Source organism: Corylus avellana, chromosome 2, assembly GCF_965113065.1.
Source record: "Corylus avellana chromosome 2, dhCorAvel1.hap1.2, whole genome shotgun sequence".
Lineage (NCBI taxonomy): Eukaryota > Viridiplantae > Streptophyta > Magnoliopsida > Fagales > Betulaceae > Corylus > Corylus avellana.
The window spans coordinates 6,504,816-6,521,367 of NC_142491.1; the positions used below are offsets into that span (position 1 = coordinate 6,504,816).

Sequence of the window (16,552 nt, forward strand, 5' to 3'; positions counted from 1 at the left end):
AACTGTTTTCGGCATTTTATAAGCTATGTTTGGGGAGAGCGTGGCCCGGCACTGTAGCTGGAACGGCACTGTTCCAGCTACAGTGCCAACTGACACGTGACGCCAGAAATTGATTTTTTATCTTAATTTTTTATTTTATTTTATTTTATTTTTTAAATCAATATATATATATATATATATATATATATATATATATATATATATATATATATATATATATTATTTTTTTTAAAAAAAAGGGTGGGGAACGCTGGGGTGGTTCCAGCCACCCCTTGGCCAAAATGGGGTGGCCGGACCACCCCATTTTTGGCCAAGGGGGTGGCTGGAGCCACCCCCTGGCCGATCTGGGGGTGGTTGAACCACCCCCGTGGCCAAGGGGGTGGTCCGGCCACCCCTTGGCCCAAAAAAAAAAGGGGAACCGGTGCCTTTGGGGGTGGCCGGACCACCCCCAAGGAGCTGGGGGTGGTTTCGCCCACCCCATTCCGGCCGTATGGGGTGGTCGAAACCACCCCCAGCCCCTTGGGGGTGGTCCGGCCACCCCCAAAGGCACCGGTTCCCTTTTTTTTTTTTTTTTTTTTTTTTTGGGCCAAGGGGTGGCCGGACCACCCCCTTGGCCACGGGGGTGGTTCGACCACCCCCAGATCGGCCAGGGGGTGTCTTCAGCCACCCCCTTGGCCAAAAATGGGGTGGTCCGGCCACCCCATTTTGGCCAAGGGGTGGCTGGAACCACCCCAGCGTTCCCCACCCTTTTTTTTTTTTTTTTTAAAAAAAAATATTTTGATTTAAAAAAAAAAAATTAAGATAAAAAATCAATTTCTGACGCCATGTGTTGGCATTGTAGCTGGAACAATGCCGTTCCAGCTACACTGCCGGGCCACGCTCTCCCCAAACATAGCTATAGTGTTTGGTGTGCTTAAAATAAAAGTCAAATAAAAATAATTTCCGTTTAACTTAAAAACCCTTGAATTTTTAGGAAAATAATTTACACATTTTAATTTCGTAAACCATATTCCCCAAACTCTTTTAGACACACTCTCGGCTTCTCTCCTTCAAGCTCAAAACGCACGCAGTGCACAGCTCATCTCTCTCTCGGTCGATTCTCTTCTTCTCCTTCACGCTCAACAAGTAGTCATCTCTCCCTCGGTTGGCATCTCAAGTACTCTCATCTCTCTCTCGGTCGATTCTCTTCTTCTCCTTCACGCTCAACAAGTAGTCATCTCTCCCTCGGTTGGCATCTCAAGTACTCTCATCTCTCTCTCTCTCTCTCTCTCTCTCTCTCTCTATGTTGAATCGTATGGAGCGTTTCATTCTCTTGAGAAAAAAATTTCAGATATGCGAATTTGTCTTTACTGATTTGGTAATTTTTGTTTGATTTTGGTTTCTTCTCTCTAAACCCTAATCTCTCTCTCTCTCCCTCTGTGTGTGTCGGAGTGATCGAAGATTTTGCGGTTTGGTTCGAGATCGGTCGGTTACTTTTTGGCATTTTGGTTTTTGTTTTGTACACTTTTTAAATTCTCTCTCTCTTTCTCTCTGTGGGGGGGGTGTTTTGGGTTGCGATTGAAGGGTGTTTGGTTGTATAATTGTTGTGTGAGTGGAGATGTTTTGTGGTGAAATTATATTTGCGGTATTTTGAGGTGAATTTTTCTGGATTTTGATACTGAAAATTCCGGCACTTATTTTGAAGTTTATTGAGGCTGTGCTTTGTCCGGTTCTGTAATTCTCTGTTTGGTTGCTGAGAAAACTGAGGAAATACGAAACAAAATGGAACCCCTGATCAGCTCACCTAACCAGTGAAAGTTTTGTTATGCATGCATAGTTTATTGTGTGAATAAATGCTTAGAATTTGAGTTATTGGTTTATTTTGTTTTTGCTTGCCTTTTTGTAGGAATGAAATGATATTAACTGTGATTGATATATGCAACATTTTTAGGTGAAATTTGGTGATAATCATGCCGGACGTGCAGGTCCTTGTGAATGATTTCCTTAACAACCTTAAAAAACGGTAAAATCTTCAGCACTGTTTGTATAGCTGCATAGATGGTATACGAAGGCTATGTTTAAGATACTATAAGCTCATTTATATATGTTTGTTTGTTATTTACTTCTTTTTTTTGGATAATTTGTGGTTCCAGTAAAATTGAGGGCTCGCAGGCCACAGCAAGGCAGACGGCCGAATTGCTTCGGTCGGTGATTTCACAGCAGCGAGTGTCGTACACAAACCAGGCTGGAGCTTTGATGGATGCTGTAAGGGCAGTTGGGGAGCTGCTGATTGCTGCAAATCCTGTGGGTATGTGCATGGCTAGTCTGTTTATTATGACTAGAAATTATGTAGTAGTTTTCTTGAGGGAACTTCATCAATTAATGAAGATCATGTTATGTAAGGCCTGTAACTTTTCTAGGCCAGCAAAAAATTAACTATGAAATCAAGGCATAAAGAAGTTATTAATACTATTCCTTTGAATTTAAATGCTATTGTATGTTTTCCTTTTCTCAGAAATAATATACTTTAATTTATGAATAGCAGTGCTACTTATTCTTAAATTTGATGTGTGAAACATGTGATACTATGGTTTTGTAGTTTTAAAATGCCTACTTAATCGGGCTCCTTATCCTTGTCTGATTCTTCAGTATTGCTGATGGATATTGTACAATCACATGAATACAGTGGTTATGGATACTGTACAATCACATGAATAGAATGGTTATCATGAAGGGATACCTTGCTTGTTCTTCTTCTTCTTCTTCTTTTTTATTTTTTATTTTTATTTTTTACTTACATGGAGTGTTAAGATCTATCTTTGTTTTCTTATGATAATATGTTATGTACATAACTGCAGAGCTTGCTGTCGGTAATATTGTGAGGCGTGTTTTGCACATTATTAGGGAGGAGGATCTATCTCTCACAACGGCTGCTATTGCTGGTTTGGGCGTATCCGCTATTAGTGATGATGATGATGATGCTGAGCACAATGATCATCCAGTTCTATCAGCTGCTTCTCTTGCTGCTGCTGCAAGAAGCACTTTGCGTCCACCTTCCTTGCAGACCCTTCTTGAGGATGTGCCTGACTCAGCAGCTGTTCCTCACACTTCTTCCTCTGGGGGTGATTCGGATGGAAAAAGCAGATGTGAGCTCAACAGTTTTTATTTTATTCAGTTATAATATTGCTGTTATTGCTAGTTCTCTTACAGTCATATTTTTATTTATCCTTGTCGTTCAATGCTTCCATAAGTGCAATTTTATATTTCTATTTGGTCAATCTACAATGTGTATGATCCTAAGATTGTGTCATCTACATTCTTTGAAGATAAATGTGGCCAATTGTGACTGGGCATTGGTCAATGAAAGAAATTGGTTCTATGTACTGGTGTCTTGTTTTAATGGAACTGAATGTCGGAGCATCAATTACATTAAAAATTTCATCACGATTTGATTGTTGATAAATTATTTTGCTTGCAGCTGCTGATAAAAGTTCAAGAACTCGGAAGCTGAAGCACGATGTCATTGAAGCGGTAAATGAACTCATTCAAGATATTACCACTTGCCATGAACAGATTGCCGAGCAAGCAGTTGAGCACATTCATCAAAAGTAATTTTTTTCTTCAATTACTACTATTAAATCTGTTTTGCTTTAGAAAATTATTATTTTCTTTTGGCCAATAATATGTAGTTCAAATGGCACCCCCTCCTGCCTTTAAAACTGGGTGGAGATTGAGATGTAACTTAACAGTAGAAAGAACAAATCCTTTTTTATCTTGTCCGGGCTACATTGCTGTTTGATCATTTGTTATCATTACTTATTTTCTTCCAATACTTTGTATTTCTTATGTACTTGCAGAGCACACTCTTACACCTCCATGAAGTTATTATGTCTTTGTTTTTGTCCAATCAATCTGAATATATAGTCTTATGAATATCAGCTTGTGTGAAGTTTCATTTTTATGGCTTTAATTTCTAAGTTATGTTTTTCTAATTTATATAACATTTCTCATTGCATATATTTTGCAGTGAGGTCATATTAACTTTAGGAAGTTCAAGAACAGTATTAGAATTTCTTTGTGCAGCAAAAGAGAAAAAGAGATCATTTAGGGTGTTTGTTGCTGAGGGTGCTCCAAGGTTTGTGCAAGGCAAAAGAATTATGTTTACTCGGTATAATTTTGTTTTTCTCTCTCTAATGACATTTTTTTGGCAATTAGGTATCAGGGACATCTTCTTGCAAAGGAATTGGTCACAAGAGGTTTACAAACCACACTGATTACTGATTCTGCAGTTTTTGCCATGATTTCCCGGGTGAACATGGTATATTGATGATCTCGAGCTTTTCTTTTCTATTTCTTTTTTTCCCTCTTTGGGAAACAGATTTTCTGGACTGATTCTTGGCTTTGTGTTGGAATTCCTAAAGGTTATAGTTGGAGCACATGCTGTCATGGCCAATGGTGGGGTCATAGCACCTGTCGGGTTGAATATGGTTGCACTTGCAGCTCAGAGGCATGCAGTCCCTTTTGTTGTACTTGCTGGCACTCACAAGGTAATTTGGTGCTATAACAGCTCTACTTGCCGTTGAGATTTTAATTAAAGACAAAACAGTCTCTTTAAGAACCTTCCTAAATTTCAATGCTTTCTTCTTATGCATTGAAGCGAAATTGAGATGCTGGTATACTGGTTGCTTTTGAGAAATTTTCTTGTTTGAATTAATGTGGAAAGCTAATGCTCGTTAGCGATGTAACTCGACTCTTTTAAGATTTATTTAATATTGTGATTTTGTTTTGAAAAATGAAAATATTTCAAAACCATTTTATCAAGTGTACTTCCAAATAGTAATTGTCAAGCCTTTTTATTTAGCTGCAAAACTAGGGGCAGGAACCTCTGATCTTACTAATGTTTCATGTAACATGGCATGGACATTCTTTATGATTATGATATTCCAGTCATTGTTTCGTCCAAAAAGGAATATATTATTTTGAGAGTGTAATATTTGGTCACTCGCAATGACAAGGTACCTGTTGTCACGCTGAACTAATCTCCCATGGTCTACCTCCTGAGTTTCACATAGGCTTCTCTATGACATGGGGCTGTACTTTCATGGCTGTGCTTTAAACTTGAACTTGTTTGAGAGCTTATGATGATCAAAACCCTTGTTGATTCTAAAATATGGTTTTACTGCATTATCTAAGAGGATGGAAATAGAATATATAGAAAATATTCGTAAAGATCCTGAACAATCATATCCTTGAAAATATAATGTTCGGTGTATTGCCTCCCTATATTGTTATATGACACAGAACAAATTTACTTATCTTAAGCTTGTAGGTCATCTTGCTAATGAGAGGTGGGAGAAAAATTGGAGAAACTAGGAGAATACAATATGTAAAGGATGTGAAGAAATAGTTTATGAAGAAGAACCTTTTGTAATCATTTTGGTATAGGGGATCTTGTTTATGAACTCTGCACAACTTTCTGTTTAAGCGAAAACCTTTGAAACAAGATGTACCTCCATTGTGATCAAGTAGGAAGAACTTTTTAAGTAGGATTGGAGGAGATAGAAACTTCTTCAACTTACAAACTTTTGACAAAGAGAGATCAGACTCTGTAATCGAATATTACTCAACTAGTTCACCAGACTAGAACTTGCCAAATTCATAAACATATGACTACTGACCGAGAAGTCAAACAATCGTAATCTTTGGTATCACCAGATCATTCTGCATGAAATCTAATGTTTCCAAGACAAAGAATATCTAAATTGTCTCACATTTCCTCTTTCTTGTTAATATCATCTTCATTAATCAACCTGAAAGAAACCATCTCATCTTCAGTTGCTTATTTGTTTATGTAATCAATAATATATGCTGATGTCTATAGAGGGTATTATGAGCAGTTCAACTTTTATTTTGCATGTTTGGATCAAATCGGGGATATACATGCGGGTTTTGAGTAAACATAGATGGTAAAAACTGGAATTTAAGTGGCCTAAACATTTTGTATATAATGCAGAAGTAGTAGCAAAAGTTTGTGATTGCTCTAGTTAGTTAACATGTATCTTGCTGGAGTCAATGGGTACAAAAATGCGTGTTTTGCCTATGAGTTCCTGACATGCTCATTACTAGCAAGCGGAAATATCTTAGACTGCATCTCATTTTCTTAAAATGTTGGAGTTATGGTATTATTTGAGTTCTGATTATTGCTGTTACTTTTGTGAAATGCTGTTTTGTCAACTTGGCAGCTGTGTCCTCTGTATCCACACAATCCTGAGGTCTTACTGAATGAGCTGAGATCCCCATCTGAGCTGCTGGATTTTGGAGAATTTTCAGATTGCATGGATTTTGGAAATGGCACTTCTTCCCCGCTTCTTCATGTGGTCAATCCAACATTTGATTATGTGCCACCAAAACTCGTTAATCTTTTCATTACTGACACGTAAGTTCAACTGATTCTAAGGGCTTCACAGGACTAGAGAGCTTGAATTTGTTACCCCTATGAGCTTCTTAATGCATCATATTCAATGTTTAGCTGATATAACTTGCTGAAGCCCTCCCTTCCCCAAAAAGAAAAGGGAAAAGAGAAATGGAGGTTTTAACAATCTGCATTATCAGTTTATGTAGATTGGAAGACAAGTCCAAGGAACTTTGAATCTTTCATCAATTTGAAATAATTTCCTGGAGTTCTAAAAGTATATATATTCTGTAGTTCATTGAAAAGACCTTTTCTTCACTCCATTATGGAATTTTTGTTATTTTGTCCTTTTCAAGTTCACAAAAGTAATTTTTAGCTCACTTTTGTATGCTTTGGCCTGGTATTTGAGAATTTTGAACACTTTTACAAATTCACAAATGATGTTACGCATTTATTTTTAGGTAACTTTTACAACTTCTAAATTACCATTTACTTCCTTTGCAGAGGAGGGCACAATCCATCATATATGTATCGGCTCATCGCAGATTATTACTCTGCTGATGATTTGGTGGTCCAACGAAGACCTACAGGGAGTTGAGTTGAGCTCCCACTATTTTTGTCATATGTTGGGTAAGTATTTTAATCTCAAATGTTGCATCTGTTAGTGGTTATGCCTATATTCTAGTGAATAATTATTATTTTAACACATCTTGAAATTGAAAATCCCAGGACAAGAAAAAAGTGAATGTCTATATATATGTTCCATTTAGCACTTGTATAGATAGCAGTTGTACTAAGTGGCCGATATACATTAAAAGAGCAATTGTGTCCTCATCAAAGAATGGGATCTTATTGCATTCAATACTGAAATTAGTGGAGCATTACTCTAAAAGTTGGTAATATTTGGTGCCAATGAACCTTTTACCCCTTTTTCCAGCCAACTAATTATAAAAATGCCTCGCAGCCTCTGGGACTATTCTTAGTGATTTTGCAATTCACATACAATTTTCTTTGTGGAGACCAACTGGACTCGTTCTTTGTTATTTTGCACTTCACTGCCAATGTTTTTTGTTCAGACCAACTGGATTATGTTATATCTCAAAAAAATAACTTTTTTTTTTTTTTTTTTTATCAAATCATAAATATGCTTGTGATGTTTCCACAAGGTAACAACTACATTACTGATGATGGACAGTGTCTTGTGCACAAGGTGGCTATATCTCATTTTAGCCATTAGATATGGACCTTGACAATAACGTATACAATAAAACAATCAAGAAAATAGACAAGAAAGGCTATTAGATCCCTCCAAAGAGGCTTCTATCCCTATGCCGAGGCCACCTTTAATCCAATTTATTCCTGGCCTTGGCATGGGGTGATCATGTCCAAATCTGATGTGGCATTGTCTTCAGGTATGAGGTAGAGACAAGTTTTTATTCTTTGCTGTCTCAGCCTAATTTACTCAGTTTTTGATGGCTTCTTACGACATATAGGTCAGCTCATTAATTGAAGTCTGCAGTCTAGAGAGAATACAATTCAGGAAGAAATATCTTAGAAGATGTGCTTAATCTAACAGAATCTCCACCACTTCATCTAACAAAATGTTCTTTACTTCTCACATTCACATGTTGGCATGTTTCAAAGAGTTTCTCATCAACTATTTGCACCTGCTGTTCTCTGCATCACTATTGTCATGATTATTGATGGTTTATTGACATTTCCCACGTTCTCTCAGGTAATTAAGAAACGTAGCGTGATAAGCAGTGGGCAGTGGGCTAGGAGAAGGTAGAGCATATCGTAATGCTGGAAGATACTAGGAAAGTTGCAATTGAGATGTAGTGGAATGAGAAGGAATATGCCATAAAAATCAATACAAAAAAAAAAAAAAAGAAGAAACGAGTAGAGCCTTTTTTTCCTGGTCTTGGAGTTGTATGGAGGGAAACAGCTCTCCACCAATAGAAGATAATTTGTTACTGTGAGTTGGCAAGAGTCTCTGTGCTGTATTTTGTAGCTAAGCTATGGACAGTCACCAATCAACATTGTCGTTTTGGCCATGTTGCATTTCTCACACAAGGCTTTAGATATTTCTTAAGCAGTGTTCTTGGTTTCCAACCTTCTTAAGGTAGGAGTTTTTGGGTAATATACAGCTTAGTGAAATATTTACAAATGTGATGTGGGTCTTCACTGTTCAGGAATGCTTTCGCTGTCGTAAATCCTCAATATTTTTGAACTACAGTTACTCATAATAGCAGTTGTAAATTGTTACCACTAGCATTATGACTACGTTTCAGTTTCCCAGGCCAATTTTAACATTCTAATGATGATAATGGATTGATAAGGTCAAATGATCTTAAACACCGTGGTGATGAAAACAACTATCAGGTAAAGTGAGGAAAAGTGCGAAGTGGTGACACCAAGGAAGTTTCAGACAGAAACCTTCAAAACCCACGAAATTACAATCAATTGAGGGCTAAGATAAATATCACACAAGTTTAAACAGATGAATAATGTCACGGGCAATTCAGGATGATAATGACCATCACTAATGCTCTACATCAAACCAGAACAAGAGTGACGTCCGGGCATAAATGACCCGTACTCGCTGCAATTCCAGGTCTCCACTAATTGAAACGGCCTTGGCACCACCTTCAATGCGAGTTTGAGAAACAGAAACGCGATCCCCGTGGCCCTTGGTAGGGAACTGCTGACTACCGGTGGCTGTACTCACAATCGGACAAGACAGATAGTCCAGGGGGCTTGACTCACATTGAAGAATGCACCCATCTATGGTTAGCCTTCCTTTTCTATGAAGCAAGCAGCAACCAAGCTCTGCCTTAACTGTTAAGTTCGCCAGTTTGCAGGTGGACAGGAACTCCAATGCACTGCTCAAACAAAATGAACAGCACATGCCAAAATTCAACACTAACATATACTATTTGTGAATCGACCTTTTTTTTTATAAATAATTTTATCAAAAGGAGCGCTGCTCAAGTGCACAGGAAGTATACAAGAGAACATTTAGTAAAGTTAAAGAACAATAAAAGAAGACTTTTTGAGAAAGACGGTTGCAAAGATTCATTCAAAGAACGATTTAAGAACACAAATATTTGTGAATCCATGCCAAGGCATAAGGCTCATATGCATTTTCTATTGAGTTCTAGATGGCTGCCATCCAGCAGTATGGAGGTGGCCCCTCACAATATTGCAGAGAGAAAACTTGCAAAAACAAAAAAACACCACATAAATGTAAATTTTGCAAACCTGTCTGAACCTCGAGAACAAATGAGTGTTGTCTCATCGGGAAGCTCACCTCCACCAATCTGAACAAAGTAGGTTTAAATTGAAAATAGCCAAAAATGGGAAGAATTTCCACAGTATAAGTTTATTTTTCTTTCTCCTGGAATAATATCAGCAAAAGAAAGTTGAAAGAAAAGCAACAAGTAAAATTGTCTTATCCCATGAGAGAGCTGGAAGCAATTTTGTAGCTTCTACAGTGCTGGTTCAAATGTATACCATTTGTCACAATGCGTGGTGTTCATGGAAATTAATTCCTTGCCACAAAGATTATTAAAACGCACCCAAAAAGTTGAGGTAAGCCTACAATGAAATCAAGCTTCTTTTATTTATTTATTATATATAAGTCTATAAAGAAATCAAGCTATATGATACCTATAAGCAATATAAGCTAGAATTTGAAATCAAATTTAACAGTCTGCGCATCGATGCAAGCTTGGCTAAAAACCGGACACATCATAATGCCTATGTGAAAATAGTTCGCAATGGGTGAGAATTGATATGGTACTTAGTGAGACAGTTAACTTGTAAGGTGAAAGAAAGAAAGATACAACCTACAGAAGGCTGCAAATGATGCAGTAGGTTTGGGTAAAAGGCTGCCCCTAACCCAACCCTAAAAATTGAACAAGTTTCCTATAATCAAAGACAACCCTCACCAAGTATATCTTAATGCACATAGAAAGAAAATGTAAAACATGAAAGACTAAGACAAAATTTCTTACAAATGCCATGTTTTTCAAGGCAACCCATAATGATGTCTAACAAAACGATCAGTATAAAATCTTCTTATTTCCAAAAATCAAATTAAATGCTGATGACATTCACATCCGATGATGTACACCATATACCCATTAACCAGTCAAGACGGAGACTAAAACACCTACATAATTTCTAATCTCATGGTATACATGCACCCATGCAACTGTGCATGATACTTAAGTAACCTTTCCAGTAAGAAATGAACTTTGAATATACCAGGCAAAGTGGTTTTTTTATTTGAATATTAGATGCGCGATGAATCCCTCCTGCTGCAATTAAAATAGTGTCACCAGGCCTGCAAGGTAAAAAAGTAATAAAGTATTAATCCAGCTACCTGGCCCAAGAATGACAATATAGGCAGATGAAACTTTACAAACCTTGCGGCAGTGACAGCTGTCTCAATATTGGGGAAAACTCCAGGCTCAGATAAATCTTTGACCGATCGGTCTACTCGCAGCCACAAGCGAGGGTGACATGCCAAGTAACACCATCTGTGGCAAACGAGGGCGGTGTTATACCGATCTGCAAACTCAATAGCAATTTGTGACAGAAAAATCGTAACAATTACGTCATACATGCACGACGGTGAAGTCTACTAGGTCAAATGATTCAGTTCTGGTATGACTAAAACATTCAAGCCTCCATCTCATTGTCATAGACTTGTCAAAATCATGCTGAACTCAGAAGCTTTATAGTATAATTCAAGAATGTTAACCATCAAAAAGAAAAGTACATTAACAAAAAAGTCATACATTCAAAGTGATTGAACTAGTTTCTTCCTCCCCTGGCTTCATTAGACTTGGTTCCTCTTCCATGAGAAGAACTGGTAAATAACCAGGTTCTTCATACACTTTGGTAATGATTAAGAAAATAACACGGCAGCTTAGATTGTTAATTATACAATACATGCATAAGGATAATACACCTGGATACATATATATTGCAAATTCCACGTAAATCTCAGTTTTGGGGGTCGACAGTAGTGCTGTAGACTCCCCCGGCTCCTCCCTTGCAATATTTTAGCAATTATAGTGCATTTCTATCTCATCCCATTATAATCTTTCGACAATTATCTTGTATTGTCTCTCTCGTAGGTTGAGGTAGGTAGGGTGCAAGCTAAGTCAAAGGTTTGTATTATCAACTTCTGAGAAAATATTTTAAAGTAGATTTAGCCCAACACAATGGATCATAATCTGCCTTTAGGCAATCCACACAAAAAAAAAAAAAAAAAAAAAAAAAAAAACATCATAATTTACACCAAGATATCAACAACATGAACTGCAATCTGACTCAAAAAGCTTGTAACTTTATCTTCTTGAATTTTATACCAGTATATTTCAGATCAACAAAAGTGAATTGGGAAGATAGCTAATTACACCACAGTTACAATATCTAATGCACATTCTAGAAATTCAGTGATAGATAAACTAATAAAAAAATTGTCTTCACCATCATACTCAGCAAAAAGTACACCCAAATGAATGAAAATAAATCACCCAACAAGAAAAAAAGTGCTCTTTAATGAAATTAACGGTTGGGTTTTACTCTCGAACCAAAATAATTTGATACACACAAAAAGAAAAAAGAAAAAACGAGACATACTCTGAATTGAACGAGCTAGAAAGAACCAAAAAAAGCGTGAGAGAAATTAAAAAGGGTACCTGGAATTGGAGAAAGAAAACTAAAGATGTGCATAAGACAGCCATCATCAAGATTGTTTATTGGACATAACGAAGCTGATGTTAAGCTCTTTTTCTTTCGCTTCCATTTTCTCCCGTTTTCTTCTTCTCGTTCTTCTATCTTCACCTCCATCTCCACGGCCCTCTCTCTCTCTCCTCTCCGTCGATTTTTGGAAGATTTATTAACGAGTTTGACTGTGACCAAAAGTAGCACTTTCCAACCAGCCCAAAGAAACGGGTTTCCAACAAGCCCAAAGAAACACAAGTAAGTCAGGCCCGCCCAAACTCATTGCACAAGTTTACCGACAAGCCCAAAGAAACACAAGTAAGCCAGACCCGCCCAAACTCATTACACTCATTGAACAAGTTTACCGACAAGCCCAAAGAAACACAAGTAAACCAGGCCCGCCCAAACTCATTGCACAAGTTGCCCAAAGAAACACAAGTAAGCCAAGCCCGCCCAAACTCATTGCATAAGTTGCCCAAAGAAACACAAGTAAGTCAGGCCCGCCCAAACTCATTGCACAAGTTTGCCGACAAGCCCAAAGAAACACAAGTAAGCCAGGCCCGCCCAAACTCATTGCACAAGTTTACCGACAAGCCCAAAGAAACACAAGTAAGCCAGGCCCGCTCAAACTCATTGCACAAGTTTGCCCACAAGGGCCACAAGTTTACCGAAACTTCAATTAAAAAAATAAAAAAAAAAACAAATAAATAAATAGATCTGTAAAAACAAAGATTATTATTATTATTATTATTTTTTTAAATTCAATCTATTCATTTTTAAAAAGTATGTAAATATGAAACATTCATTTTTAATATGATTAAAATAGTATGTAAATCTCATATACATTTGAATAAAATAATGTTATTTACATTTTTTATTTCTCTCTCTAATTGATGAAGGAAAGGAGTTTGGGGGGGGGGGGGGGGGGGGGGGGGGGGGGGAAAGCAAGGTCCTCGTCTAGAAAACTCTCTGAGTTTCCTCTAATGACAAGGGAACTGTCTCCTTCTGGTTGCCGGAGTAGGAGGTTTCTGTTTTCAGTGGGTGGTTGGTGATGGCGGAGGAATTAGAAAGGTTGTGTGGTAGGGTTTCTCTGTTAGATGGTGAGAAGTCAGGTATTTCTATTTCTGAAGGGGAGATCGCTGATCTTCGTCGTAAGGGAGTCAATTGTCTGGTGGGTTGTCTGAGAATTGATCGTACAGTTAACAAGGAGGCTTTCAAGACTTTGCTGTCTAGATTATGGCGTGTAGTAGGAAGTGTCATTTTTAAGGAATTACAAGATAATCTGTGGCTTTTTGAATTTTCGAATGTTGATGATAAGCGTAGAGTTATGGAAGGAAGGCCCTGGAGTTTTGATCGTTAGATTCTTGTTCTTAAAGATTTTGACAGGGAAATTCCTCCTTCTCAAATGGACTTCTCTTTCTCTCTAATTTGGATTCAAGTGCATGATATGCCTCTTCTTTGCATGACTAAGGGAGTAGGCTCTAGGATAGGAGAATCCATGGAAGTTCTAGAGGATGTGGATGTTGCCGGTGATGGTGAAGGTTGGGGTAGGTGTCTTCGGATTCGTGTGGTTATTGACATCACAAAGCCTCTAGAGCGTGGCCGTTCCCTGCAGTTAGAGGGGAAGCATGTCTGGGTTAGCTTCAGGTATGAGAAAATCCCTTTATTCTGTTTTAATTGTGGGCGCATTGTGCATAGTTCAAAGGGCTGTCCTGTTAAGCAGTACCTGCGATCCAGTTCTTCAACTGCTGTTAAAGAATGGGGTATTTGGTTACGTGCTGATGATTTAAAGCGTCGTAGTGGAGGTGGTGGTTTTGATAAAGCTGGTGGTAATGCATGGACTGGGGCTAGTTCAGAGGGATTCCATCATGGTGGTGATAGTTCTCAGGCCAGATCTCCGCAGATGGGCAGTTACAATCTTCTTGGTACTCAACAACGGCCCTGTTTTTTAAATGAACCAGTTGGTAGTGAGGGTTCGGAGACACGCCACGTGGCAAATGTTGTTGCTGACATGACTAAAGATAAATGAGTTTTTCCTTTCACAGATGTCGCTGGTGGAAATAAAGGTATGGATGGCATTGGTGATGTGGCCCATTCTGATAGGGGGGCTCTAATTTCTCAGCAAGCTTTGGACTTTAACAAATCCTCTAGTGATGCGAAGCATAGTGAGTCCCCTGTTAAAGATGAAAATGTTAAGGTCTCCTCTTTGGTTTCTTCTCATGTGGTGGGTGAAACCATGGATGTCTTTGAAGGTTCTCGATCAGTGGAAACTTCTTCTCTTTCTGGTAAGGTTGTCGTTGAGGTTCAAGGTGGAAGCTCTGTTATTAAATTCAAGAGGAAGGCAAGAGGTGTCTCCTTTCAAAACCCTCTCTCTGTAAGTAAGAGTTTGGGTAAGAGGAAGAATAAACTGCTATTGGGGAGTTCTGTGGGTGATGTTGGTGTTAAGAAGAAAGCTAAGGGAAAGGAGCCCTTATTGGGTTCTTCTGATTATAAAGTGGCGGCGGCTGTTTTACAGCCCCGTCAGGTTCCATGATCATTTTAAGTTGGAATTGCCGTGGGCTTGGGAACCCACGAGCAGTTCGTGACCTTCGCCAACTAGTGAAGGAAAAGAAACCCTCTATTTTGTTTCTTATGGAAACAAAGAGTAAGCAGGCAGGGATGGAAGGTTTAAGAGTGAAGTGTGGGTATGCGGGGGTGTTTGTTGTGGATCCTATTAGTCGTAGTGGTGGTTTGGCCCTTCTTTGGACAGAGGAATGTGCTCTTGAAATTCAGAATTATTCAAGAAGACATATTAATGCTATTGTACATCAATCCCACGTAGGAGTTTCATGGAAGATTACTGGATTTTATGGACACCCTGAATGTGCAAAAAGGTTTGAATCCTGGGCTCTTCTTCAACATCTAAAAGATTTCCAGCCAGTTCCTTGGCTATGTTTTGGAGATTTTAATGAGATTACTACTTTTAATGAGAAGTTTGGTGGTCTTATAAGGAGGGAGGGTCAGATGTCTATGTTCTGAAGAGCACTGGTTGATTGTAATCTTAATGATCTGGGTTTTCAAGGTTCCAAGTTCACCTGGTCCAATGGGAGGGACGATGACGCTTTTATAAAGGCACGTTTGGATCGTGTATTGGCCAATACAGAATGGAGTTTTTTACATAAGGATGTTGTTGTACATGTGTTGGCGGCTAGATCTTCTGACCATAAGCCTTTATTGATTTCTTTCTTGCATTCTGCAGAAGAGAGGTTGAGTTACAAGAAGAATTTTAAGTTTGAGGCTAATTGGTTAGTAGATGAGGAGTACTCTTCAGTTCTTGAAGCTGCTTGGGGTGTTGGGTCTACTAATCCTATGTCTTCTGTTAATCAAAAGTTGTTGAATTGTAAATCAGCATTCTCACGTTGGAGTGCTAGAAAGTTTGGTTGCAATACTCGTCGCCTTCAGCAAAAAACTCTGCTATTGGAAGAATTGCAGTTTGCAGAGGGTAGAGATAATAAGGAGGTCATCAATCATCTACAATCAGAAATTGATCTTATTCTGGAGCAGGAGGACATTAAATGGAGGCAGCGTTCTAAGCAGCACTGGTACCAGCTTGGGGACCGTAATACTCCCTTTTTCCACTCGTGGGCCAGCCACAGGAGGAAGAAAAATTTTATCAGTAAAGTTTCAGATGATTCTGGTCGTGTTTGGACTAGACCTAGTGATATTGGTTCTGCTTTTGTTGACTTCTACAAGACTTTGTTCTCGACAGGTTTGGTTTCTAATTTGGAGGAATGCTTAGGGGGAGTGCAGATGAAGGTCACTGAGGAGATGAATGTTATGCTTACTAGGGATTGCACTTGTGCAGAAATTGAGCAAGCCTTGTTTCAAATGCAACCCTTGAAATCTCCTGGTCCAGATGGGTTTGGAGCTTGTTTTTACCAGAAGTCTTGGGATGTTGTAAAGCATGAGGTTTGTCAAGTTGTTTTTAATTTTATGCATCTGGATGTATTGGATTCTGATCTCAATTCCACCCTTATTGCTCTTATTCCTAAAGTTAAGCAACCTGAAAACCTTTCTCAATTCCGCCCAATTAGTCTTTGTAACGTTGTTTACAAGATTATTGCTAAGGTTCTTGCCAATAGGTTGAAGAAGGTTTTGCCCCTTATCATCTCCCAAAATCAGAGTGCGTTTGTTCCTGGAAGGCTAATTACAGACAACATTCTTGTTGCTTTTGAAGCCCTTCATACTATGGATGGAAGGTTGAAGGGTAAGACAGGCTATATGGCTTTGAAATTGGATATGTCCAAGGCTTATGACAGAATTGAGTGGGACTTTTTGGAGACTATTATGAGGAAACTTGGTTTTGCTGAGAAATGGATTGCTTGGTCTATGAAGTGTGTCAAAACAGTTTCTTATTCTGTTCTTGTTAATGGTCAGCCTTAT

At 38.4% G+C, this 16,552-nt stretch overlaps 2 protein-coding genes across 3 annotated transcripts; one reads left to right on the plus strand and one right to left on the minus strand.

The window, feature by feature from the left end:
- Window positions 1-1,018: 1,018 nt before the first annotated feature.
- LOC132176356 (NagB/RpiA/CoA transferase-like superfamily protein) lies at window positions 1,019-8,621 on the plus strand. 2 transcript variants are annotated; one of them, XM_059588543.2, is made up of 11 exons: window positions 1,019-1,240; window positions 1,931-2,002; window positions 2,133-2,287; window positions 2,838-3,125; window positions 3,458-3,587; window positions 4,007-4,114; window positions 4,195-4,297; window positions 4,401-4,526; window positions 6,222-6,415; window positions 6,896-7,021; window positions 8,127-8,621. In XM_059588543.2, exons 2-10 carry the CDS (start codon window positions 1,950-1,952, stop codon window positions 6,987-6,989), a joined length of 1,251 nt encoding a protein of 416 aa, XP_059444526.1. In that variant the 5' UTR covers window positions 1,019-1,240; window positions 1,931-1,949; the 3' UTR covers window positions 6,990-7,021; window positions 8,127-8,621. The 2 variants fall into 2 exon arrangements, with proteins under 2 accessions (XP_059444526.1, XP_059444533.1); XM_059588550.2 differs by having other exon boundaries at window positions 1,019-1,227.
- Window positions 8,622-8,754: 133 nt separating this feature from the next.
- On the minus strand, window positions 8,755-12,283 carry SKIP5 (SKP1/ASK-interacting protein 5). Its single transcript, XM_059584631.2, has 5 exons — window positions 12,106-12,283; window positions 10,822-10,966; window positions 10,661-10,739; window positions 9,653-9,711; window positions 8,755-9,273 (listed from the first exon to the last, which is right to left on the minus strand). The coding sequence occupies exons 1-5, from the start codon at window positions 12,254-12,256 to the stop codon at window positions 8,934-8,936; spliced, it is 774 nt and encodes a 257-aa protein (XP_059440614.2). The 5' UTR covers window positions 12,257-12,283; the 3' UTR covers window positions 8,755-8,933.
- Between the last annotated feature and the right edge of the window lie 4,269 nt (window positions 12,284-16,552).